The sequence below is a fragment of the Rattus norvegicus genome, chromosome 6, assembly GCF_036323735.1.
Source record: "Rattus norvegicus strain BN/NHsdMcwi chromosome 6, GRCr8, whole genome shotgun sequence".
Lineage (NCBI taxonomy): Eukaryota > Metazoa > Chordata > Mammalia > Rodentia > Muridae > Rattus > Rattus norvegicus.
Genome location: NC_086024.1, coordinates 129,507,000 through 129,534,462, shown reverse-complemented (window position 1 = coordinate 129,534,462; position 27,463 = coordinate 129,507,000). Strand labels below are relative to the sequence as shown.

The 27,463-nt window shown below is 49.2% G+C and overlaps 1 protein-coding gene across 7 annotated transcripts in view; it reads left to right on the top strand.

Moving 5' to 3' along the window:
• Clmn (calmin) overlaps positions 1–27,463 on the top strand; it is a 101,467-nt gene that overhangs the window by 37,617 nt on the left and 36,387 nt on the right. For all 7 annotated transcript variants that reach the window (XR_005505495.2, XM_063261774.1, XM_008764766.4 and 4 more), the window contains exons 2-3: positions 21,007–21,068; positions 24,955–25,050. Coding sequence is in view for 6 of the 7 variants with exons in the window: in XM_063261774.1 (XP_063117844.1) it covers positions 21,007–21,068; positions 24,955–25,050 (158 nt within the window). In the remaining variant the exon portion in view is untranslated. The remainder of the gene's footprint in view (positions 1–21,006; positions 21,069–24,954; positions 25,051–27,463) is intronic.

Below are 27,463 nucleotides of genomic sequence, written 5' to 3'. Positions count from 1 at the left end.
GTGTGTATGTTCATGTGTGTGTGTCTCTGTGTGTATATGTGTGTGTATGCGCGCGTGTGTCTCTGTGTGTATGTGTTTGCGTGTGTGTGTGTGTGTGTGTGTGAGCTGCAGCCAGCCAAGTGCAGCTTTCTGAACACACCCAATGTTTTACTTTTAATGTATTACTAGCAGATTTAAATTTACATGGTGAGAACTAAAGGAAGATGAAAGGCATCCACACTGAAACGAAACTCATTGACAACGGCCAAGTGTGTAGAAATACCTAAAGCCAGAGCAGCACGCTTTCAAGAGCATCACTGGTCTGAACAGGAAATGCACCCATAACTGAATCTGAACCTCATCCTAACAGAACAAAGTCAGGAATTGGCTGTATCTCCTAAATGCTTCTTATAGGCAGAAATGTGCTTTCACCAGTGCCTAGTGTGTGCTGTGCTGAAGTCAGTGCCTCTGGGACACTGGAGGCAAACTTGTTTCTGATGAACCTGTCTCGGTCGACTGTTAGAGCTACACAGTGTGTGCTGGGCACTGCTCAGACTTCAGGAGACCAGGAGTCACGCCCATGTGTTTCACTCTGAGAAGGAAAGGACAGTTGTGACAGTCACCCGTCACATGGATGGGCACAAAAGCTCCGGCCCAAGACTTAAGTGACAGTGGTACTGGGAAGGGGGTTTCCAGGCCCTCTTATGACACTGAGCCAGAGGTATGATGTCATCATGCAGATTCCCAGGTTCATCTCGTAGTATGGCTTCGGGTCTTGCCCAGGCCTGGGCCTCGGGTAGCTGTATTAATTCTCAGCCAGGTCATTCTCAGATGTAGCAAGGCAAGGCTAGGTGAGAACTGTCCTCTGGTTCCCAGCTACCAGTGAGCATCCCATCCACCCTTGTCATGGTGGTGGGCGAAATATATGAAATGACATTTCTTTTTTTTTTTTTTTTTGGTTCTTTTTTTCGGAGCTGGGGACCGAACCCAGGGCCTTGCGCTTCCTAGGTAAGCGCTCTACCACTGAGCTAAATCCCCAGCCCCTGAAATGACATTTCTGAAGGAAGAGCTGTCACCTCCAAGCTGACCTCAGCCCACAGACTGAGTCGCAGGGATTGGACAGAGTGTTCAGGCCGTGGAGTTAAACTGTGTGCACTCTTGCTCCCTAGTGGCAAGTCTTGGGTAGGTCCCAGCCTGGAGAGGTGGAAACTGTGGCTTCCATTTTTCAGATGTTCCAAGGCACCCATGAGGTCCCACATGGAAAGCACGTCAGTCAGGGCAGCGGCGAGCCCCTTCCTCGGCTCCTTTCTTCTCTCCGATTCTAGTGGTTGTGGCTCCTGTAGGTGTGCTACCTGGGAAGGTTTGTGTCCAGGGATTGGGCTGGAGTTAGCAGTCTGTTCTGCTTCAGAACAATCTCCACACACGACCCTCATTTTTGACCCAACTGAGAGGTTCCTGGCATCAGCCTCAACTAACGCTTTTAGAATGACTGAAAGTTCCATCTCTCACTGCCGTGATTCGTCATAGGAAAGGGAGAGAGAATTCCATCCAGTCAAAGCGATTGCATGGAGCAGAGGCAGGGAGGATCCCAAGAGAGGTCTGCAGTGTCTTCCTAATGAGGCAGGTGCACTGCACTTCCGCCCTTAGCACAGAGTACCAGCAGCCGGGGAGGCTCACTGGAGGTTATTATCAGGGCATTGCCTCTAAGGCTTGCTTGACAGACAGACTGACAGCCACTCCAAGCCCACCAGGACTATGACGCAAAGCCTCCATCCTCCGTCACATAGTTGATCTTTCTGGAATGGCCAGTGGCCTTGTAGCATCCAGTGTGATTAGCCACCCAAAGCAGGGACTTCTCATTGGATGCGACTCAGATCAGCCAGGGTGGAGTCCCAGCTTCTCTTTGAGAAATACCCACTTCTTCACCACCGAGATATGTTGAAGGCACAGCCTTTGGTTGGATGGTGGCTACACAGGCAATGGCTAGGCCCAGAGCTGGGCCAGTCGCTCTCCATATTCAGCTGTTTGCTGTTATGAGCCCTTTTGTAGGCACCATTTTTCATTCTGTCCCTATGACTATTCCCTGATGCTCAGGGCTATCATTAGCCCTTCAGGGACTATGAGGGGAAGCAACCTGCCAACCATCACAGAGCCAGCCAGGGGTGGTAGCCAGGCCACCCGGTTCCAGAATGCCCGCTCTTTTGACCCCTTTCTCACACCTGCCTGATTTGCTTGTTAAACTTTAAAAAACATTAATTAGTAGCCGCTGTACGTCAGATGGCCTGCTCAGCACCCCTGGAGTTCCTTTGGTAATTTCCGGTCCCTCCGAGAAGGAGGGACCACCCTCAGTCCACAGGTCTTGGGTCTCATGGCCACCATAGGCCAGAGCTTGAAGGAAGAGAAATGTTGCCAGAGAACAGGCTGGAGGGAAGTTATTTTTCAATCAAGTTGGGCTTTGCTTTGCTAATCCTTCTCCTCTGCTGGGACCAAGGGCAGACAGCTCTTCCCAGCATGGGGACAGCCTTGGCCCTGAGATTGGGACCTCCCCCCCCCCAACAATCTGACAATAAACAGAAGAATGTGTCTCAAAAGACACCCAGCTGCTCCTAATGAAACTAAGGGCTGAAAAGTGGAGAGAGAAACTGTCAGCCAGGAAAAGCCCAGGATCCTCTGGGCGACACCAATCCCTCCAACAACTGGGAATCTGTCCAAGACCTTTCGAATAGAATTCTTCCCTGTGTGGGCCTAAGTGCTAAATCCCGTTTCCAGGTCCGAGCCTCAGTTTCTTCATACGTGATGTGGGGATCGTAACACACACCTCAGGGCTGGGGATATAGCTTAGTGGTAAAGTGTTTGCCTAATATGTGTGAGGCTCTAGGTTCAATTCCCATCACTATAGAACAAAGAAATACATGTGCATATGGTGTGCTTAAAATACCCACACATGCCTTCACAGTACACACAGCTTAAATACACGTCTGGGTTCCATATCTGAGGCTCTTAAAGAATTTGAAGTTTACATTCAAGGTCCTCTTTATTATAGATGAGTTCTGTTTATGAAAATGAAGATATTCCAAACCAAAGAAGCTTGGAGCAAATGTGCTTTAGAGTGTAAAGACTGAGCAGGGATTGGCTCGGGGGCAAAGTCCTTGATACTGTCAGCATGAGAACCTAAGCTCAATCCATCAGAACGCACATTTTATAAAAAACAACAGGTATGATAGTGTGGTTGTCGTCCCTGTGTTAGGGTGGAGAAAGGCTATCCTCGGGTCCTCACTGGCCAGCCAGCCTGACCATATTGGTGAGTCCAAGATAGAAAGTAAGAGACTGGGCTGGAGAGATGGCTCAGAAGTTAAGAGCACTGACTGATCTTCCAGAGGACCTGAGTTCAAATCCTGGCAACCACATGGTAGCTCAAACCATCTGTAATAGGATTTGGCGCCCTCTTCTGGTGTGTCTGAAGACCGCAAGAGTGTACTCATATAAATAAATAATTCTTTTTAAAAAAGTGAGAGACTTGTCTTAAAAAAAACAACAAAACAAAACAAAACAAACAAAAAAAAACAACCCCACCAAAAACAAGGTAAATAATCATCTGAGGCACAACACTTGATGTTGACCCCTGGCTGCCACACATGTGCACAGATGCATGTACAACAATGCACAAGCGTGTATACACACATAAACACATGTACCAATGCGCACATATTATACACACACACATATATACATATGCATGTGCATCAATGCACAAACATATACACACACATACACATAAACACATATTACACACATAGATAAATACACGTGTATCATGCACAAACATGTATACCCACATACACAATTCATATGTACCAATGCAAAAACATATATACATATATATATATATGCTCATGTACAAATGCACACACGTATACAGACATACACATATGCACCAATGCACACACATGTATACATACATATACATATATACTCATTTTTAAAAAGATTGAAAAGCCTCCTTGAGCAAGTCCCGTTTTACTCTATTTTACTGGGGTGACTGTGAGAATACTCGAGTCATTTCCTCAATGGAGCAATGAGCTTTCATCTACAAAATGACCATCAAACGCAGTTGTAAAGTTCTTAAAAATGCAAGATGGCGGAAGTGTTTTATTATACCCTCTGAAAGCTAAGATGACATTGTCTGTGGCCTTCGCCTCCTTTCCTGACATGAGATCAGCTCATTGTGTATACCGAATGCACAAGCCTCCCCACATGGCAAGCAGCAAGTAACACTCAGGAATCTAGAGGTCAGGGTGACGTTTGGTTTCAGGGGGTCCCTTGAACAGATTTCCTGTGCTGTCTCTGAGGAATAGCCTCTAATGCCTTTTCAAGGTCTCCCAGTCCTTGCCACCTCTCCTGGTGCCTGTTCTTGCTATTCCACCGCCACCTGCTTATCCCTGTACAAACCTTGGTCATGGCTGAGAGTTGCTGGCTTAGCCCCCTGTTTCTTGAGGCCCCAAGCAATATCCAGGATTTATGAGTGCTGTATATGAGGGACCCTTCCTTCCTTCCTTCCTTCCTTCCTTCCTTCCTTCCTTCCTTCCTTCCTTCCTTCCTTTACTTTCAAGGCTGGAGACAAGCTATCTGGTGTAAGAGGTGATCTGTAGCATTTTAGAACCTGGGTGGCTCCCCACCCCTGGGCTGTCCAGAATTTGTCATTGTTTGTATGTGGTTTTCAGCTCAATATTTGCCAAAGCTGCTGACATTTTGAGCAGAATGTAGTTGTGGGCACTTAAAAAGAGAAACAACATTCCTGACAGCCTGTTGCCTGTGCCTGACCTGCTGAGTCATCGTGTCTTGCTTTGCTTCACTCTTACTTTGTGAGAGGAGAAAAATAGCCGGTGTGAGAATTTCACAAACGATAAAGGGTTGGAGAAATGTAAGGGCCCGTGGGCATATATGCATCAAAATGCTTATGACTGGACCATTAGTAGCAACAAGGTACACTGGTGTAAATATCCAGCCATAAGGACACACGGTTGATTTGGGCTCTGTTCTTAGACACAAATGATGAACTTGTAATGTCGGCAGGAGTCTCTCTTGTGTCAGGATGGCGTCCAGTTGTCAAGTTACAAAGCCCAGCGGCTTCTTCAGAGAGTGATGATCTCGTGGGGCAGAGCCCACAGATGAACAGCCTGGGGCCAGTGCTGGCACATAGTAGGGCTGCAGAGGGGCTAGCTGCTTTCTTCTTGGTCATCCTTAGCCATCGCTGCTGGGTTTTCTGTCTTCTGAGTTCTACTCTAGGAAGGCCAGGGCTAGATGGAAAGACATGCAGTTTTCTCAGCGCTCTCGGTAAAGAACATTCCGGAAGCTCCATGCCTCCATTTGCACTTTCACTTTATCGGCCGAACTTTGTCCTGTGTTCAGCCCTGCAAGGGAGGCTGGGAAATGCTTTAAAAACTGAGAAGATTGCAGACGCAAAGTTGGAATTCTGTTAGGAACAGGAAGGAGATGGCCACGGGTATTAGGATAGCCACAGCCCACCCCATCAGCTCCCCAGCATCTTGGGTAACCCTCTTTCCCCTCTGCTCAGACCTGATTGTTTCTCCCCGGAGAGAACAACAGAAGGTTTCTCTCTGGGGTTGCAGCCAGGGCTAAGCACAGCTCACTAGAGAGCACGCGCCAGCTTCCTGCTACGTTGGAATGTGCCTGGTTTTTCAGGATTACACACTTGATTAAAAGCTGAGGTCATTTGCCGAGCTTCAAGGTCAAAGAAAGTTCCAGGGCAACCATAACACAGTCACAAAGAGGCACCAAGACCAACCGTTCAGGAAGGGTAAGAGAAAGACCTGGGGTGGAGGATCCCGCTCTCTGCATATGTGACATGTGATATGTGACAACAGAGTAGTAAAAATAAGGAACAGATCAAGGGAAGTATGGAAGGGGTTAAGTTGGCCTGTAATTCCCCCAATTTTTTTCCTGAAGTTTTCTAGTGTAGATATCTAACAATTTTACAAACAGAAAGATTCTTCCTGTCAGATGTATATATGAATAATATTTCTCCACGGGTGGTCTGGTCTCGGGGACAAACCAATTATTTACACAAGGGTGAGCGAATAGAAACTATTAATTATTCATTTATTTGCTGCCTCATGCATGCAAGACAAGTGCTGTACTAGCAAGCTTCATCCCCAGGCTCCCCCTTATGTCATATTTTGAGTTTGGGTCTCCTAAATTGCTCGGGCAGGCTCTCCTAGTAGCTGAGACGATAAACCTGTCTACCAGGCCTGGCTCAGTAATTACTTTTAAATACAAATTGAAATTTATACCAAATAGATACACACACACACACACACACACACACACACACACACACACACACACAAAATGAAGTACTCAGGCAGCAAGCTTGCAACAAAAGTCAAGTGTCCCTCCCCCAGGCCTCTCTCCCATAAAAATCTCTAAGGAAAACATCTGACCTATGACAGCATCTGAGCCTTGGACCTGTGACTCTTGCCTTGCAGAATTGGCTGAAATAGTTGGAATAGCTGGTAACATGGGGAACTGGAAACCAACACCTCTTGCAGAGGGACCTATCAACCTGACTGGCAGGTAGCTCTCTGCTGGGTGTGATGACCTAGTTTGGAAGGACTTGGATAGTTTTGACTCAGTGGAGCTGGAGAGGGGCTGTGAGGCAGGAAGTGTTGCATAATGAATGGTTAAAGATGTGAGCTTTGGGGCCCAACTGGTTTCAGAAGCCGGTTCTGTCATTCACTAAATGGGTGACCTTGTTTCTCCCTGCCTCGGCTAGCACAGTTTTTAAAGTGGTGACCAGAATAGTCCTGTTAAGGGCTCTTTACTGTGGCTTTAACTTTTGTTGCTTGATTTAAATTCCCTAATGTTGACACTGCATATCCTAGGTATTTGTTTTAGCTTCAAGCCTTTGCAGACAATTGCTCATTTTGGGTTGACTTGAGTGGGGATCTGGTAAGGACCACACACTGCAGGCCTCTTTGTTATTCCTATCCCAGCCGCATGAAGTTTACTGGTTGAAGACTAGAATGGTTCTCATCGTAATCTGCCAAAACCCTGTAGTGGATGGCATAGTCAAGCTAAAAAGCTGCCGTTACTCTCATACTAGGGTCCCTTCGAACCCGAGGGCGGGGGAGGATGAGGTCACGGTGGTGGTGGGGGGAGTGGGGAAGGAGGAACAGGGTAGGGGCAATAGAACAGAAACAGGATCTGTTTGCAGGCTTCTCATGGTCCCTTCCCTCTTCCTTTCCCCTCCTTGCATCCGTCTTGGTCCTTCTGCTCTGTAGCCCATAGGACGGTAAGTGGCCTCCACCCCACCTGTTTAGCCCAGGGATCAGCCAGATTGAACCAGACTGAAACTACCATTCTGTCTGAATTCCCTAGGTGGTCTCGGGCTTAATCTTGGTCATGATGACCTGTCTCCTGGATTAGCCAGCTTAGTGAAGAACGACGCAGTGGGGATCCCAGAAATGAGCCCAAAGTACACCAGAGCCTCAGCAACCCACTGCCAAAAACAAATGCTAGCGTAGGAAGCTGCTTCAAGTACAACACTGCTTCAAGGCAGGGCATCCTTTCCACAGGAGGATAGCCATCTATTGGTGATCTGTGCACAGACTCTAGAGCCTGGCTGCTGTTGCAGAGGGATTCTGTGCCAGCCCTCCCTCAGGCTGGGTGAGGAAGAATCCCTTCACGGTAGCTCAGCAACTAGGATAGCACCATAGAGGCCCTCAGTGCTAGGTCAGTTGAGGATCTTCAGACGCCCACCGACTTGGGCCACGTGAGGCGTGTGGTGGCTCACACCTACCATTCTAACACCCTGGGGGTTAAGACAGCAAGACTGTCGTGAGTTTGAGGCCAGCCTGGGCTACGTAGTGTAATCAAGGCTGGCTTTGGTTATAGAGTATGACTGTCTCAAGATATCAATATGTAGCAGTAGAGGAAGACGGGGAGGAGGAGGGACCGGGGAGTCACAGCAGCTACCGAGCCAGGCCCAGCACCAGCTCCTGTCTTCCTTGGGCTCTCCCTGAGATTGTTACCCGAACCACCTAGAAGCGGTGTGAGCTGTGCGCCTCCGCCCAGGGAACAGAACCTGAGAAGACCTCTTTCCAGAAAGGAAGGCGCTATGGCCTGTGGACCTTGGCTTCTGTTTCGGGGCCGCCTCTAGTGGGGCAGCCCTGTCTTGTGCTAATTAATGTAAAATCTTGTCGTCCCAGCTGGAGGAGAATGTGAAGCTGCCCCCCCTTCCCGTTGCAGTTTGTGGTCTTTATGTTCACACTTCTCTCCTTGTGGGCAGAAACTGTAAATGGGAAGAACTGTGTTCTTCTCTTTGAAGTGAATATAGACAGCTTACCATCCTTGTCTGTGCTGCCTGCACCGCCCCCTCCCCTCCCCCTCCAGACCTGCTGTCCTAGATACAAACTTGTCCCAGTGTGCCTGGCACTTCCCCAGTTTTAGCACCTAACACCCTGCTGGGATACCCTTAGTCCTGTGCGGGACGGGCACAGCAGGTCACCCTCATGCCTGTGCAAGAACCTTGGTATTTGAGAGGGACTTGTGGATCTCATTAAAGACAGATGGGCTTTAAAATGCAAATCAAGGGCATGTGTATGTTCATGTAAACGCAGGTTGTGTGTTTAATCTCCATTTTGAAGTGTGACTGGCACGCAGAGGTCACACTGATTCTCGCCCTTGGGTCTTGGAGCTCTGCTCCTGATTGACAGCTCAGGACAGCCTTTCTTCTAGGACTGCACTAACCCTGGGGTGATGCAGGCCCTTCTGGAAGATCCCATACTGACATACTCGTTCTGAACAGGGGCTCAAGCAGTCTGGGCGCGGTACCCTTCCTAGAGAGGGTGACAGACTAGACTGCCATCCTTCCAGCTGAGACTCGGTGACCCTGCTCACAGGGGAACTTATCCGAGGTTGCACAGGTATGGCTCCTGTCTTCCTCACACCAAAAAGGATGAGCATGAACATCCTTTTTCACCCCATGTGGGACCATAGCTCTCCTCTTCCCAGAGGGTTCCAGAGCTCACTGCCCTTTGTGGGTCTGCTCTCTCTCAATCTTGTAGGGCGGGGTAGTGGTGTCTAGAAACGGCGTGCCTTCTGCCTGACTCCATCCTGTTGGCCAGAACTCAACCATGTGACTCCACCCACCTGTACAGGAGGCTGGGAAGTGGGATGTGTCCCACAGGGAAAGGGAGAATAGCTCACAGAGTAGCCTTTGTCACCACATAGGCTATCAGTCATCCACTTTGCACTCTTAAGGATCCAGTGCAAGCGACTCCCCAATCAGTGAACCTCTCTCCAATTTCCAAAGCAAGATTCTGTAAGGACGCTGTGTTTTATATAGAAATATCTGGCCTCAAATGAACTTGGTGTGAGTGGAGTTACAGAAGTGTGTGTGTGTGTGTGTGTGTGTGTGTGTGTGTTTGTGTGTGTGTGTGTATGCACATGCATATGACTGACTGTGTGTGGACACACATGTGTGTACATGTATGTAGCTGTGTGTACATGTGTGTATGTGTTTGAGTGTCTGTGTGAATGTGTATGTATGTGTGTGTGCTTATGTGTATGTGTGTGTGCACATGCATGTGACTGTGGACACACATGTGTGTACATGTATGTAGCTATGTGTGTGTATGTGAGTACGTGTTTGAGTGTCAGTGTGAATGTATGTGTACACATTTGGGTGTATGTTTGGGCACACACATGTGTATGTGTACATGTATGTGACTGTGTGGAGACACATATGTGTACATGCATGTGGCTATGTGTGTGTATGTGTATGTATGTGTGTGTGCTTGAGCACACACATGTGTATGCATGTGTGTGTGAATGAGCACATGTGAATAGCACATGTATGAAAGTTAGAGGGCAGCTTCAGGCATTGGGCTTTCTCTGTACCTTGTTTGAGGCAGGGTTTTCCTGTTTCCTGCTGCCTGTGGCAGATTAGCAGGCCTGTAGACTTCTAGGAAATCTACTTTGCCTCTCATCTCCTTTTGGGAGCACTGGGGTTACAGACTCGTAACTGGCCTTACATAGGAGCTGGGGATTTGAACTCAGGCCCTCATGTATGTGTGGCATGCACTTTGCCACTAAGCCATTTCGTCTGCCCTATAATTTTTCGCAAGGTTTATCAGGACTTTAAATGTACTGGTTATAAACACACACCGGCAGGGGGCTACTCCATGTGTCCTGAACTTACTAAGAGGAGTTTCCTACTCTGTAGAATATAGTTTGGAAAACACCAATCTAGAAGTTTCTCATTTTTATGGGAACATTGGTTTGAAAAAATTTTTTTGCCTAAGTTTGTGGTTTCACCAAGTTTAGTCCTTTGGTGGATCATGGTGCCAGAGGCCCAAAGATGAGTCTTCATGGGAGGTGAATGAGGAACCTGTTGCTGTGGCAGAATACCTGAAAAAAATCATCCGAAAAGTGAAGCCGGGATCCACAGAGGTCCATGGTGTGGGTCCGTCATGATGCTTTCTTTGTACCCATCGGGAGGCAGAATTTCACAGCAGGATAATATGATAGAGAAAAGCCACCCACCCTGTGATGGCCAGAAAGCAAAAGGAAAGAGAAGAGGGTTGAGGTTCTAGATTACTTCTCAAGAACCTGGCCAAGCAGGCCCCGCTTCCTTCTAAAGGGCCCGCCTCCCCTCAGTGGCATCATCAGCTGACACCAAGCTTTCAACACACGTGTTTTGGGTGGACAAAGAAAACCAAACCATAGTGTTCCCTGTCTCTTCCCTCTTTCCTTCCTTGCACCTTCCACCCCATATGCTTCCCTCCCCCCTCCTCCCTCTCCCTCCTCCCTCTCCCTCCTCCCCCTCCTCCCCCTCCTCCTCCCTCTCTCTCCCCCTCCTCCCCCCCTCCTCCCTCTCCTCTTCCCCCTCCTCCCCCTCCTCCTCCCCCTCCTCCTCCCTCTCCCTCCTCCCTCTCCCTCCTCCCCCTCCTCCTCCCTCTCCCTCCTCCCTCTCCCTCCTCCCCCTCCTCCTCCCTCTCCTCTTCCCCCTCCTCCCCCTCTCTCCTCCCCCTCCTCTTCTTCCTCCCCCTCTTCATTCACTCTTTTGAGAAAGGGTCTCTCTCACCCTGTGGCCTTCCATCTGTGACCCTCCTGCCTCAGCATCCCGGGTGCCGGCCTCACAAAAGTGAGCCGATGTTCCCAGCCAGTCTCTCTTTTTAAACCTGGCAAAGAGAGCCTATGAGGATGGGTGGGGTCCACATCTTCTTGTGTAAGGTCGAGCGTAGCCTCCAGCGTCTGCTCCCTACACGAGTCTATAAAAGACTGTACCGTACCATAAGTGTCTTCCTGGGTCATAGCTGGACACTTTGGGGCAGCCTGCCTGTCCTGGGCCTGTCGCCCAGGCCTGCCCATCTGGCTGAATGTAAAATCCTTGTTTGTCTGCTTACAGTTTTATGGCTGGCTGGCGGCACTGGCCATAAATCAAGGTGGTTTGAGGGTTAATGTTGAGCTTAGACAGAATCACTCTCAGGGAAAACTGGAGCAGGGTTTTTTTTTTTTTTTTTTTTTTTTTTTTTGAGTCACAGGCACTGGTCCTATATACATATATAGCTTAAAATTTAATTTGGTGTGTAATTGGGACTAGCTCTTTGGAGCCCTGGGTTATGTGTTTTGGAGCAGCTGAGAAACAGGGGCGAGGCAGGGCAGGACATGGTATGTTAATTGGTGGCCTCTGGGACCTGAGAGAGAACAGGATCTAAGTCCCCAGTTAGAATGAGCTTGGCAGTTTTATTTGAGTCTGAGGGCGCATGTACACAGAGACCACTGGTTTGCACCAGCCGGAGCAGGCTATTCTCTGCTCTGTTGCTTGTGGACACGGTCCCCGGCATGCCGGAGGGACGGAAGATAGAAGGTAGTGGGCATCCTGAGAGAGGGCATGTGAGCTTGCCTGTAAGGGCTTGCCTGCACCCCTGCCTGTAGTGTTTCTGTGCTGCTTGGCCTGTGGTCCCAAGGAGGGTTTCACATTTTATTACCAGTCTCGATAAAAGGGACTTGGGTCAAAGCAAATATTCATGGAGGAAAAAACAAAGGAAATTAAACGAAAAATCATGACTGGCGAGTAACCACACAGAGGCCCGGCTTTAATACTGCCAGAGACATTGGAGGAAGTGGTCCCCAAGCGTTGGAACCGAAGGACGTTGGCCTGGTATTCCCAAAGCCTGGCCTCTCTCCTGTTTAAAAAGAAATTGCCGTTTAATTTGTTTCTGAGTTTTATTTCTCAAGTGAACCAGCATGGGGCCCTGTAATGAGGTTGTGTTTCTGGGAGGTGTTGAAAGACGGGAAAGAGGAGGGAAACCACCGAGCGAGGCCGAGGCCGGGTCTCATCTGGAGCTGGTATGGGCTCTCGAGGAGCCGGCAAGTAGAGAACAGGAAAGGAGGTAGAGCTACTCATCAGGGCTGATGCTCTCGTGCTGCAATGGACACGAGCTAGCATTGTGCGAAACTGCGGTCCTCAGGAAACCAGGCAAGGGGCCCAAGAGAGGGAAGCAAACTGGAGCCAAGAAATTGTGTTTGGAGTGAATCAGGAATAGCCCTGGGGACAAGAGGGTGTGAGCATCTCAGGTCTCTGATGCAATCGTGCATCGGTATCTAGGGGAGTTGGTTCCAGGAGCCCCATGGGTATCAAAGTACTTAGACACCCAAGTCCCTTGTGTGAGGTGGTCTAGTGTTCCCACAGGATAAATGCATCCTTTGTTCTTTGATCATCTCTAGCTGGCTTCTAGAACTTAGCACCTTATACGAGGGGTTTATATCTGCAGTCGTTTTGCTGTATTGTCGCGGAGACACGAAAAAGGGTGGATGGGATTTAAAAAAAATATCTATTTTTCAAATGTGATTGAATTCAAGAATGCAGAAACAGAAAACTGACTGTGTGTACATTTAGGTAAGAGATTTCTAGTCCAGGGAGCATCAGAGAAAACGTGGTGATTGTCTCTGACAGGGAAAATCTCTGTCTGAGCCAGCTTTCTGCACTGGATAAAGCGATTTGTGGCAAACTGTGGCTAGGTGCATTAGTAGGCACAGCCATATCCCATCACCCTGCCTTCCCTGACCTTTCAGACACTGAAGATGACCAGAGATCTCGACTCCCAAATCACCCTCCCACAAGCTCTCCAACACTCTACCCCTAGCTGCCAACTCAGTTTATAAAAATGACTGTGGACTCATGAGGATAGCTGAAGGAAGGCCAACCCTAACGACTGCTCCGGTCTTAGCCTGATGCTGCCAGGCGGGGTACTGACGAGTCCATTTACTTGAATGTGTTGGTGCACCTGACATGCCTAGAAGTATCATTTCCCAGCAGCCCTAGGAAGGAAACATTGTCACTATAGACAACAGCCTCTAATTGTCCAAGGTGGCCCACAGCAGCAACATTGTATGTTTGCAACACTTATGGTGTGCCAGGCCTTTTACTAAGGTCTGGGAGTCTGGGATCCCATTCAGGTTTTGCCCTAACTGGTCTATCCCTGCTTGCTTGCAACCCTCCCCCTCCTTACGTAACAAGGGGCTTCATTGCCAGGATCCTGTGAAGCCCGCAGTGGTGTTGTAAGGACACACAGCGCTAAGGCATTTGATGCTTCCAACTTCGTGAAGTAAGTTTTATGGTCCTATTGCACTGACTGGGAAACAGAGGCCATGGGACTGATCTGACTTCATGCAAGGTCATTTGGTCTCTTTCCACACTCACTGAAATGCATCTGTGCTGCAAAGGAGTCAATCTGAGATGTCCCCTCAGACCACTACCCCATCCAGGGCTTGCTCCTTCAGCACTGCTGACATTATGGGCCCAGCAAGTGTATGTTGGGGAGGTTGTCCTGGGCATCATGGGATACTGAGCAGCCCTTGGCCCTGAGAGATGCCAGCAGTGTGCTCTCAGTTGTGAGAATCAAAATGACCCCCAGACATTGCCATGTGTTCCTAGGTGTAGTCACCTTGGTTGATCATAGTGACACACCCGAAGGATTCTAAACCTTATCGGATGCTCCCCTCTCCCCCCGTGGGCATGGCTGAGGGGCACCGTCAGAGGGGAGAGCTGGGGCACTGGGACCAAGCTTGGTGAGGAGCTGGTGCCCTGTCGGTTTTGTGTGTACCAGACCTTCCAGAAGTGTGGAGGCAGAGGTGAGTGAGGTGATTCTAAGCCCTCTCCGCTGCTTTTCTCATTGAATTGGCAAAGTAGTCATGGCACATCAGCTGCCTCGGCCTCCCAGTCCTTGTCTGTGACCTGGGTAGTTCCAGGCTAGATTTATAGAACATGTGGACTTGTAGATGAGAATGCTACCATCCAGGAGTCACGGCCTCCATCACCAGCTACCTTTAACAAAAAATTTCCCCAATACTAGTGACAGGGCAGGCTCCACAATCACGTCTCTGGTCCTCTGTAGCAGCCTCTGTGACAGGGGGAAAACTGGTTCGAATCTTCCAAGTGGTGCTAAGGTCCTCCCTCTGGATTCTGTCCTGCGCCAGCTCCATCCAGTTCCCTCAGCTACCTCCATTTAGGCCGCTCAGGACATACGGTGGAGCAAGGACTTTATAGCCAGTGCCCTCGTCTCCAGCCCAGAAACCTCTCAGGGACTGTGACTCCTCCCTGTCACGGGAATTAAACAATAAAGACAGTGCATCATCAGGAGAGCTCAGGGCAGAATGAGAAAGTGACCCAGAATGAGAAAGTGACCCTTGCCCGGTGCTTCCAAGCCCTCTCTGCTGCTTTTCTCTCATTGAGTTGGCTTAAATGATAATTAACCCTGAGTTTATGGACCCGAGGAGCCACAGGGGGCTGCCGGCCATGACCCCTCCGGCAAACTTCTATCTCCAAAAATATTTGCACGACCATCCGTAATAGTAGCAAAATTATAGGTATGAAGGGGCAACGAAAATAATTTTGTGGTTGGGGGGTTGCCGCAACACGAGGAACAGTATTGAAGGGTAGCAGCATTAGGATGGTTGAGAACCACTACCTTAGGGGCCGTGGTAAAACTTACCAGGCTCTAAACTTCCGGGACTTCTCCACCAGCCTAGCATACCTGTTAGCATTCTCTGCATCCCCTAAAGACCAAGAAATCTCTCCCCCCCCCCCAAGATGCAGGGTCTCTCACCACGGAGCGGGTAAGGTGCAGATTCCCATGTCCCTTCTTCAAAGCACAAGCCCGAAGGTCTCGAACAGGGTTTGGGGACGTAACTCAGTTGACAGACTGCCTGCCAAGCATGCATGAAATCCTGGGTCCCGTCTCTAGCATCACGGATATCAGGTGAAGCAGTGAAAGCCCTGTTCCTCAGTTCAAGGTTATCCTGAGCTACATAAGGAGGTCGAGGGCAATTGGGGATCTGTAAGAATCCTGTCTCAAAAAGAAAAAAGGTCTTAGGCTAGAGAAATGGCCTTTATGAGTACCTGCTGCTCTTACAGACTGGTTTCCAATACCCAAGTCAGGTGACTCCATGGCCAACTCTGACTCCAGGGTACCCTCTTCTGAGCTCCACAAGCACCCACGTGTACTATGCATTTAAAAAAATGATGTCTTTTAAAAAAGTTTTGAATGGAGCTCAGAAACGAACATCTTGGCCATCATTCTGGGGGATCTGTCACTGAGCATAGGCGGTATTTTGAGCAACTGAGTCATGCCTGATCACACGGATCACGTGGGAATTATTTGAGTGAGGATTTGTGTCACCTGTGTGTGCACACGGCATGCTTCCATGCATGTTTTCTCTGGGCACGATGAAGTTTGAAGAGATTTTAATTTCCTCTGTACTTTTTAAGCTTTGTGATGATGGTATAATTTCAATCATATAAATTTTAAAGTAAGCACCAAAGCCATCAGACTTCACCCCTGGGCTGGGAAGAGCAGAAATATTGCAGAGAAAATACAAGATTTGAAGTAAAATTTGGAGTAGACCACAAGTTTGAAGGAACCCCTTTGTTTTAATTATTTCTTTTATTTTTTGAGATTAATGAAATTACATCGTTTTCCCTTCCCTTCCCCCTCCGAGCCTTCTCATATACCCTTCTTGCTTTCTTTCAAGTTCATAGCCTTTTTTCTCATTAATTATTGTTGTATACATATATTTACACACACACACACACACACCCACACACACACAGGGAGGTAGGTGGGGGGGAAGATGTTTCTAAATACATAAAACAACTGTCCTTCGGTCTATATAATTTTACTCCCGTGTGTGTTCAGGGTTGAACATTTAGCATTGGACAACCGACTGCTGTTCTCTTCCCTGAGGAAAACTATTTCTCCCCTTCTGGGCTTTTCTTTGAGTGTCTGTAATTCTTTGTGTAGGGTTCAGGCCTTCTGTGTTCCTCTTATTCCCCACCCCAGCCCCGGCCCCTGCCCCATGAGATGAGACTCAATGAGTGTAGCTTCTCCATTCCTAGGAGACACAATGTAACAGCAAACTCCCTGATCCTGGGATCCTCAGGCTCCTACAACCTTCCTGCCCCTTCTTCAGCAGTGAGCCCCTGAGCCCTAGGTGCAGGAGTGTTTTGGAGATGAACCATTGGAACTGGCACCACAGCTCTGCATTTTGATTGGTTGTGGCTTTCTGCAATGATCTCCATCAATGGCCAAGAGGGGTTTCCTTGGTTAGGGTAAGGACTGCACTGATATCTGAAGGAATCTGTTTTAACTCCCAGAATGTGTCCCTTTCTCAGAGGCTTCCAGCTCGTACGACTGCCTATCCCTAGGGGCCTGAAGAAATGGGAAATGACCCACCTTAAAGCCAGAGGCAGAAATGCACCTGGGAATTGGGGCCTGTGGCCTTGAGCTAGACAGCAGGGCCTCCCCTGTCTCCTGCCCCTCCTTTGCCCAATCTTTGGGGTCCTGGGCCTGGTGTTCTCCCTCCACCACCACCACCACCCCTGCCTGGTTTTCCTGTACCCCCACTGGCCAGGTAGAGCTGGGATGGCAATTTTACAGTGTTGTTATTACTTCGTTGCTGCCCGCACGGGGCCTCACAGCCACTCTGTGAGCTGGCCAGACCTCACCAGGGAAACTGTTTCCTACACCTTTACAACGTGAGAGGAAAAAAGGGGCCGTTGGATTTATGGAAACTATATAAAGTTTATGGAGTCTTGGCAGGCCAGAAGTAGGAATGCTTGCAGAAGGGGCGGGGGGGCACATTTGGAAATTGAGACAGCCATGCGGGGCAATGAGCCTCTGTCGAGACACTAGACAAAAATCTCTGAGTTCAGGGTGTGCCGTGTGAGCCTGGGGCCGGGGAACCTGGCCTGGAGACAGAAGCTGTCAGGGTCGGCGCGGTCTCGGGGTGACCTCATGCACTCCCATAGCGTGCTTCTGGGGTGGACAGGGCTGGCCTCATTCTGTAGAGTGCGAACCTCATTGCTTGAAGGTTGTGAGGTGACACAAAGCAGTTGTGCTGAGCTTCCCTAAGACTCTTCCGTGCATTGAATGATGTGTCCAGCTTAAAGCACTGACAAGAAGCTCTACTTACCTTTTTCAGTTTGGAGCTTGTCTGATATTTGGGATCATGTCTGACCATCCCCTGCTAACTAACCATCACTGTACCGTACCCCTCCTGTAAAGGATGATTTACCCTCAGGTTTTCCCAGAGGCATTAGTGGGTATTTTCTGAATCAGATCAGGATTTGAATATGCAACCTTTGCTGCCAGGAGTCCAGTGTCCTGGTTGTGCCATAGGACCCTAGAAGAGTACTGAACGGAGTACAAAGTCAGCTGTCCCCATCTCTGTCATCCTGGGCACTTTTAATCCATTATCCCTTTCATTTGTACCTCGTGGTAGCTTTGTTTCTCCTTCCTACTTGTCTGTGAATTCTTGGAGCGCAGATTCTGTTAATGCTTAATTCTTCATTGCTGGTTTTGCCCACAGAGCCTGGCATCACTCCAGTGTCTAGTAATCCTTATATAAATATCAGCTGGGAGTGTGGATGGGTGAGCGGATGGATGGATGGATGGATGGATGGATGGATGGATGGGCACATAGATGGTTGAATGGGTAAGTGGATGCCATGTGTGGCAGGTGGGTGGAAGGTGGATAGACAGGTGGAGGAATGGTATAGTCGATGGTAGGAAATACATTGAATGGCTGGCTGAGGAGTTGAGGACGGTATGGATTGCTGGGTGGATGGGTGGATGGGTAGATGTGTAGAGCAGGTGTAGACCAACAGATACTCACATCCATATTTGCACCACCGTGGGCAGTTAAGCTGTGAGTTCCCTCTCAGCCTCCTTACTAAATGCTTTTCTGTTTCAGGAGCTAGACTTTGCTCTTTCTGAGGCCAGCAATCCTCTCTCTCTCTCTCTCTCTCTCTCTCTCTCTCTCTCTCTCTCTCTCTCTCTGTGTGTGTGTGTGTGTGTAAATACTTTACAACCCCCATAAACTTGTTTAAAGACAGGTAGGGGTGAAAGTATAAACTCGGGTAGCCTTTGGGGAGGGCAGTTTGGAAGTGGCTATTAAAATTTTAAATGTGCCTACCAGTAAGACCCAGCAGCCCCTCTCTGAGCTGTCAAGGATGAGAAATGCCTCCACGGGCTTGTGCATAGCGCTGTGTGCTGGGGTGCTAGTGCAAGGCTGCTCATTGGTGTGTCACTCCTAATGGTGGCAGACTTAAAGTCGTCACAGCGTCCACTGAGCAGGGGAAACTCTCAGCCACCAAAGGGAACATGGTAGATCTGTGTCCAGAGGTGGCACTTGAGATGGGACACTCCAGCATCCAGGAGTCCCTGGGACTCAACCATCTCAGCAAGTGTCTCCTTGTCCTAACTCTTCAGTCAACATTTCCCATCTCTCTCCAGGAAGCACAGCCTGCTGGGATTACATCTTTCAATCTCATGCCTGCTTGTCAGTGACCTTCCTTAGGAAAGGAGACGAAGGCAGGGTGGGAGGAAGCAGTTACAAGCATAATTACTGTCTGCTACCTCTTCAATTAAACAGCACAAAAGGCACGATATTAAAATCTGATTTATAGGTGCCACTATCTGCCTAACAGTGTGGCCAGGAGCCAAGAAAGCACTGTAGTCATTATGGAAAAGCAAAGCCTTCTTTCTCCGGCAGCAGACAAATTGGCTCTCGTTTTCTCCTTGCTAAAGGACAACGAATGAAATGTCTGTTGGCCACTACAGCATGGTCTTCCACTGTAACGAAACCCAGAACTTAGTAATCTAGGAATAACTTAGGAGTGGTTTGGCTCAGCACCTCAGGGAAGTTTCCTGAGAGGCATGGTGGCTGGACACAGAGGTGGCATCAAGATATAGACTCTGACGGTATAGCCCTCAGAGGAACACCATCTAGTCTTTGATGGGCCTGGGATAGCTAAGACCACAGTGCTTAGGAGGGAGGGGAAGGAAGCGTGGGGATTTAGCTCCCAGTATATGTGTGTGTGTGTGTGTGTGTGTGTGTGTGTGTGTGTGTGTGTGTGTGTGTATAGATATGTTCCTACCCAGCTGTGCACATGTGGAGGCCAGCGGCGGTCAGCTGTCTTCCTCTTTTGATGTCTACCCTATTGTTCGAAGCAAGGTCTGTCATTGAACTTGAGGCTTGCTGTGTCCTCTAGACTGGCCCGCTGGGAGCCCCTAGGATCTGCCTTCTCCTGATTCCCCAGGCCAGCATCACAAACATACACTGTTGCACCTAGTTTTGACACGGGCACCGGGGAATTGAACTCAGGTCTTCTTGCTTACAGAGGACATATTTTACACACTAAGCCATCTCTCCAGGCCCTGCTCCGTGAATTTCTTCCAAGTCCCTGTTGCAGTTACAGGTTATCATTGGGAGAGCTGGAATCGAACCTACACTTCCCATCTCCAGGGTGATAGCCATCTTCAGTGGGATAGACCACAGGGGAGTCCCTGCTCTCCTTCTTTTCCACTGGAAAGGCCCCTGGGTGCCTTCTGAATCCTGTTCTGTTTATATTTAGCACAGTTTCTCCTTAGCAAGGGTGTTGGCTAGCTTACAGCTTTTATAAACGCGTGAACAGAGCCAGCCCAGAACGTAACTGATAGATGTCGGTGCCCTGTTCAATGGGCTCCTCTTACTAAGAAGCTCAGTGGGGAGTGCTGTCCTCTGCAAGAAGAGACCCATGGTTTAGGGCTGTCCACTCACCACAGCTAGGCAGCAGGAGCCTGCAGAATCTTTCATTCTTGACTTTAAAGATGAGAGCTACAAAGCTGGGCATGGAGACCCATCCATACAATCAACCCCAGAGCTGTGGAGGCCGAGGCAGGAGGATCCTGGGTTGGAAGCCGTCCTAGACAATGTAGCAAGACCCTCACTCAAAAACACCTGCCAAGAGAAACGACTGTATTGCCCATGATGTGCAGGACCCCAGGTTCCCTCTGCCAACCTGGGAGTGGGCCCCTCGTTCTCAGCTTGCTGAGCACAAGTGGGAGTAGGAGAAAGGCCTGAATACAGGAGCTGGAAAGTAACCGGAAGGCTGACCCTAAGACTGGGAGATTATTTCTCCAATACCCTGCACATCTCAAAGCTCCCATCCCAATTCCTGACATCGGCTCCATCCCGCCTGTCCTGCCTCTCTGGAGGTACTCAGGATTACTGATGCACTCTACGATGTGCGGCCTTACCTGGGTTCTAGGCATCCTAATGCTGTTGTGGCCAGGGCTTTAGCCACAGAACCATCTCACCATCCCATGGCCCTGTACCTCTGCCTTAGGCAGCTGTGAGACCCACTGCCTTGTGTGACCTTTGTACTTCCCACCAGAGCATATTTGTCTTACTGCCAGCCAGGCGATCGGCCACTCACAGTCACTCTAAATTCATGAGGTGCTTAGAAGCCCACGTTTGGGCTGGAACACTGGGATGGTGCTACATAAGCCTCTGGTGGTCCTCTTCTGAGAAGAGTTCTGCCTTCTCACGCTGGGGATGCTGGGGACCCTTCGGGGTTTAGTCTGCCATCTGTTTACATGGAATTTCCCTGGGAAGGGAGGGTAGGATTTTGCCCGTGTTTCTTCTGTGCTCTGGCTAATGGCATTTCTTTGTTTACAGTGGAGAGGGAAAACGTGCAGAAGAGGACTTTCACACGATGGATAAACCTACACCTCGAAAAGGCAAGTGGGGGTCTGGGGACTGGTGGGTCATACATTTACCTACATGGATGGTTCTGTATGGTGGCAGGGAGGAGACATCTCTGTGTGTATATGTGACTTTCTGTAGTGTATATTGTGTATGTATGTGGATATATCTGTGTTCATATATGTAACTGCTCATGTATGTAAGTGTTCATGCATGTAACTGTTCATGTATATAAGTGTTCATGTATGTAAATGTTTATATGTGTAAATGTTCACGTATGTAAATGTTCATGTACATAGGCATACAGGAGTGAGCCTCTCAGAGGACCTCGGAGTCAACCCTTCCCTTCCACCTTGAGAGATAGGGTCTCTTCTTCACTGCTACACACCAGACTAGCCATCCTATGAGCCTTTGTGGATTTGCCTATGTCTGCCTCCCATCTCGACTTAGGAGCTTCAGGGCACTGGGAATTAGGTACACACTACCACATCTGGGTTCTGGCTGTTGGAACTCTGGTCCCCAAAGTAATTTGGCAGGGGCTTTGTGCCCCAATGGCTCTGTGCCTTTGAGTCTTTATGGGTATCATAAAGACTCACAGCTATCCATTCTCAGTATGGGGAGCACGGGGAGCAGACACAGCTGTTCTGCAATCACTGGCTTAGCTGGCGAGGGAAATCCATGAGTGAGCAGCAGAAGGCATTCCATGAGTAATTGCAGTGTCTCCATGGACAGAAGACCGCAAGTTTCCTCCAGCTCAGACACTGTCCATCCAGCTGCCTGCTCTGGGGCTGTCAGTAGCCATTCATAGCCATTTGAACTGACTTAGGCAAGGTTAGCAAAGCCACTTTAACATTGCTGTTGAAGCACCGTGCCCTGCATCAGTCAGCCTAGGATATACCCATATACCCGTGCAGGTTTCCCTTGAATCTTCCCACAGTAATAATGTTGCAGTTAGGATAAGGTGCGCCCCACCCCGCCACGGCATGCATGTCTGTGTGAGAGCATCGGAAGTCTTGAAACTGGAGTTACAGACAGGTGTGGAGTTACAGACGGGTGTGAACTGCCATGTGAGTGCTGGGCATTGAACCCAGGTCCTCTGGAGGAACAGCCAGTGCTCTTAACCCCTGAGCCATCTCTCCAGCCCCAACTCTCTCCCCCTTTATTTCTCATGTTCTTTGGCCATGCAACTTTGAGTAACATTGTGTCTGCGAGCTTCTGCTCCCGCACATGTAGCTCCCAGGCAGCTGATGACGGCAGCCCCAGACAAAAGGCAGAGCTGAGGAGGAGAGGAGAGAAGGGGTGAGCAGGTAAAGGAGGGAGGGGAAGCAGCAGAAATGTGAGCTCCCTTGCACATGGGGCTGGAGCCCTGGGAATGTAATTGTCCTAAGTCAGAAAGCAGGGATGCAGGGCTGCTGGCTGAAGTGGCTCACTTTAACCCTTGACTATGTTCAGAGCGCCCATCTTTCCTGAGCCTTTGTAATGGATAGCATGGTGCTGCCATGTCGCCCAAGAGCATCTTGGAGACTGGATGGAGAGTGATGAGGACTCACACTTGGTGCATGATAAAACCTTTGCTGGTTATTTTGGCCGCGGATGCATCGCTCATAAATCGAAGCATTACCGGGGGTAGGGGTAGGGGGGTTGGAGATGACAAAAAGGGAAAACCAGTCTCCAGACCTGAGCTTAGTGAGGCCCCTAAATTAATGCCTGATGCAGGTCAGCCTGGCTGAGAATTCCTAGCAGGAGACTGGGTAGAGGCAGGAGGTCTTTCTTTCTTTTTGTAGTAAAAATAAATAAATACCAAAAAGAGCAGAGAGTCATGTAACTCCACACTCACCAACCACCCAGTGTGAACCCCTTTGAGCAAGTATTTGCCATGTCAAAGGCATTCTCCATGGCCGGGCCTGCCCTTGTCCCCTTTTCTTGGGGGGGGGGGGGGCGGGTAGGTAGCAGGTAGCACCCGTTCTTAGGATAAATCAGACAGCACCTGAGAGTGATGCGGCCCTCTTGCTAGCAGAGAGAAATTAACAGCCCCATTTCTAGCCCCGAGACTTTAAAAAACACCCTTTAAGCCGAAGAAACCTAGGAAGTCCTTGGTGAGTTGGGCTTAACTACAATTTGAAGGCTGTCAGGAATATTTACTGAGTCTCTGGCTTCTGGAAAAATCCCTTAATTTACAGAAGGAGTTCAATCATGCAGAAAGCCCTTGGGGAGGTGGGGTGTGCTGGGGTTCCAGCCATAGCAGACTCCTGAAGCCTGGGGAATGTTGGTCCAGGGAGTGTTTGGGCTGTAGTGGGTTCTTACCCCCTGCCATCCAGCTGTGGACTCTAGCCAAGGTCGTGTTTGATGCTGCTGCAGAGGCCTTCCAGAAACAGCCAATGGAAATTAGCCTTTGGGTTTAAATCCCAAGCCAGACTCTAGCTCTGTCAGGCGGGTAACTGGAAATTTTGTTAGCCCATTCATCAAGGGTGTTGGGGTCTTTTAAAAGGAAGCAGTCTGCCAGGCCTGGAATGTGCCCGAGGCTGCAAAGCTTGCAAAGAAAATATCTGGCCATTTGGCTCAAACTCACCAGGCACTGTGGGGGCAGTGCCCTTTTTCGTACACCTGTAGGTAGTAGCCTCATCCTGTATTTTGACTAACAGGGGCAGGGGACTGGGACTCATATAAAGGGTGAGGAAATGCCACCTTCCTTAATAAACAGTAGAACACAGACCCACCAAGGGGCCAGAGAAGGAAGGAGGCTTTCCCAGAGGAGAAGGTATTGAAGCTAACACTATATTGAGATTTTCCTTACCACTGGGTGTGTGCTGGGGGAGAGCTGCCACTGCCACAGTTAGCCAGGGCCACTGCATCCTGTTTCTCATTGACCTTGGGGTTTAAGAAGCACCCAGTCGGGCCGGAGAGATGGCTCAGCGGTTAAGAGCACTGACTGCTCTTCCAGAAGTCCTGAGTTCAAATCCCAGCAACCACATGGTGGCTCACAACCATCTGTAATGAGATCTGATGCCCTCTTCTGGTGTGTCTGAAGACAGCTACAGTGTACTTATATGTAATGAGTAATCCTGGACAAAGGGAAGGAAGGATTCGGATCGAGGCTACAGAAGCTCACAAATGCATGGTTCTCTCTGTCACATTCATTCCAACCATTGAAGGACAGATGAAGGAAACAGGATTTCACCAAATAGCCCTGTGATGGCCATCCAGCCTCTCTGAGCCTCGGTTTCTCCAAATCCGAAGTGAAGGCTTGCACTGGATCCTTTCCCGTGAGCCTAACAGACTTTACATGTGGTTTATTGTCGTGTGTGTCTATGGGTAGAATATGGGTGCAAGTGAATGCCAGACAGAGGTCAGCCTCCAGGGTTGTTTCTCCATAGCAACCCACCTTGTTTTTTGACACAGAGTTTCTTGGAACTGGGACTTTCTGATTGGGCAAAGCTGGTTGGTTAACAAGCTTCAGGGACCCTCTGGTCTGCACACCCCCCTCCATTGGGATAATAAATATGTACCGTCATGCCCAGCTTTTTATGTGGGCACCAAGGGATCGAACCCAGGTCCTCACGCTCGTGTTGCAGATGCTTTATCAACTGAGGCATCACCCAGACCTAGGATATTTTTAGGCTTTGGAATCCTATAAAGGCATGACATTTCTTTTCAACAGAAACCTGAATGCCATCCAGTCTTTGAGTCTGAGATCTCATGGCAAGTGAGCTACTAGAGTCAGCTAATCAGCCCCTGGTTGCCGAATCTCTTGTATGGCTCTCCTGCCAGGCTGCGCTACCCCTGCCGGCCAGAGGTCCCTTCCAGGGCGATAGGCTTCTGCCTCCTCGGATGACCCTTGGCCTGCACATTTTGCTCTTGAGCAAGAACCATGGAGATCCCCCAGGTCGTTAATTGGCTTCTTCTTTTCCTCCTGTCCCACAGTGCGACCCACCTCTAGAAGTTACGGACCTGTTTGTTGATATCCAAGATGGCAAAATCCTAATGGCTTTGTTAGAAGTTCTCTCTGGGCGAAATCTGGTATGTTGTTACAATAGGGTTGGGGACATTACAGAAGGAAGCACTACTGAGGTGCTCCATTCCCATTCGGGCATCAGATTCTGTCCCTGTGACTAAACACCGCGGATAAAACAAACAGAAAACAAAACAAAACAAAACAAACAAACAAACAAAAAACTTTAAGGAGGAAGGGACTTAGCATCCCCAATGCAGCCATGACATGGACATAAATGGATACACACACCCAGACAGTGTAGCTCGATAGGTATCGGGAAATGCTAGAGGATGACGTTCCTCGCTCACATAAGGTGGGGGCGGGAGGATGGCTCAGCAGCTATGACCACTTCCTACTCTTTCAGTGGACCTGAGCTCTGTGTCCAGCACCCAATGGCTCACAGTGGCCTTTATCTGCAGCTCTGGAGAATCCAGTACTTTTTCTGCCCTCTGAGACAGACACACGGGACAGACACATCTACATAAAGACATTTAACATAAATAGTAACATATATAAAGAACTAAAAACACAGTCAAGGGCTGGAGAGATGGCTCAGCGGTTAAGAGCACTGGCTGCTCTTGCAGAGGACCCAGGTTCAGTTCTCGGCACACACATGGCAGCCCACAACTGTTCTCAACTCCAATTCCAGGGGATCTGATGGTGCCCTCTTCTGGCGCCCTCTTCTGGCCTTTGTGGGCACTGCATGTACATGGCACAGTACACACATGAACTCACGCCCATAAAATAAAGATATGTGACTCTTAAAGAAAATGAATGCTATGAATGATGGTAGCTGAGTGATTTCTGTTTTTCTTTTATTATTATTATTTCATTATTGTGCGTTGGCATGCACACGTGTGGGGGCATCATACGCATGCCATAGGGTATACAGAGAGAGGTCAGAGGACATCCTGAGGAAGTTAGTTCTCTCCTTCCACTGTAGGTTCCTGGAATCAAGCTCGGGTCATCAGGCGTGTGTGACAAGGGCTTTTAGCTACTGAGCCATCTTGCTGGCCTATATCTATTTCAGTTTGTTGTTTGTCTTTTTTAAAAGCAAATGTATGGGCTGGAGAAATGGCTCAGAGGTCCTGAGTTCAAATCCCAGCAACCACATGGTGGCTCACAACCATCTGTAATGAGATCTGATGCCCTCTTCTGGTGTGTCTGAAGACAGCTACAGTGTACTTCTATATAATAAATAAATAAATCTTAAAAAAAAGTAAAAGCAAACGTATTTTGGTAGGTAGATTAGTAAATGAATGGCCAGTGTTTTCAGTGAGCCTGTGACGGCAAAGACCTGAACCTGGACCATTCAAGTTAGCTGGCCGAGCACTCTGCTATCCAGAGTGACAACTGAGAGTCAGGGAAGACCTTCCTGTGTCTGCCGGAGAAGAGTAGATAACCTCTCAATGCAGCAACTGTCCCTATAGTAACCACAAATGTCCCCAAGCATAGTCAGATGTCCCCCACCCCAGGTGGCAAGTTGATCCAGTCCAAGATGCCAGTCATAGGGGCTGGAGAAATGGCTTAGTGGTTAAGCGTGTTTGTGGCATTTGCAGAGTTTGAGTCACAGCATCCCCAGCAAGTGACTCCCGACCCCCTGTAACTCCAACCTCAGAGGGTCCAACGCACTGTTCAGGCCTCCTCTTCCATTGGCATCTACATGCACTCACACAAAAGTAAAATATTTTATTTAAGTGCCAGATGTTTACATTGAGAAACTGGCTCTGGGGTTGAGTGTTTGATTTGGCCTTGGTGGTCCCGTTATGCCCGTGTGTGAGTGACAGAGGGCCGTTTGCTCTGGATCTGGCTTTAAAAGCACTACTTCCCACCCAGCCTCATGGTGCACACCTTTAATCCCCGCACTCAGGAGGCAAAGGCAGATGACTCTCTGAGTTCAAGGCCAGCCTGGTCTACAGAAGCAGTTCCAGGACAGCCTGGGTGACCCAGAGAAACCCTCACTTGAAAGCAAAACAAACAAACCAACAAAACCATGACTTGTCAGATTCCTGTGAGACCTGCCACACTCATTCTCACCTGGGCTTTCTCTCCCACAAAGTAGAAGATGCCCGTGAGGTCACTCAAGGGGGAGAAAGCTGTGCAAAGCTGCACGAGGCATTCCCAGCAGGTCTCGGTGAGCAAGCCGCAGGGTTCCCACAAGGCTTTGTAAGAAAGCGTCCACTCCTTGTTCAGTGTTCTCTGGAGACAGGCTCCCACTTTGAAGCCAGGACACGTTGGCAACAGCCTTCACGGCCTTCACCTTTGATCCCGCAGCTCAGCAGAGAACAGTCCTCCTCCACAGCGCATTAGGAGAACACGCCAGGTCTTCCCCAGTGGGATTGGCGTGTGTGTGTAAGATAAACTCGCGGTTGGTACTCGGAGCAGAGCCCACACTGAGCTGCAGCCTGCAGTCTGCAGCTGGCGTTTTGTGTGTCCTCC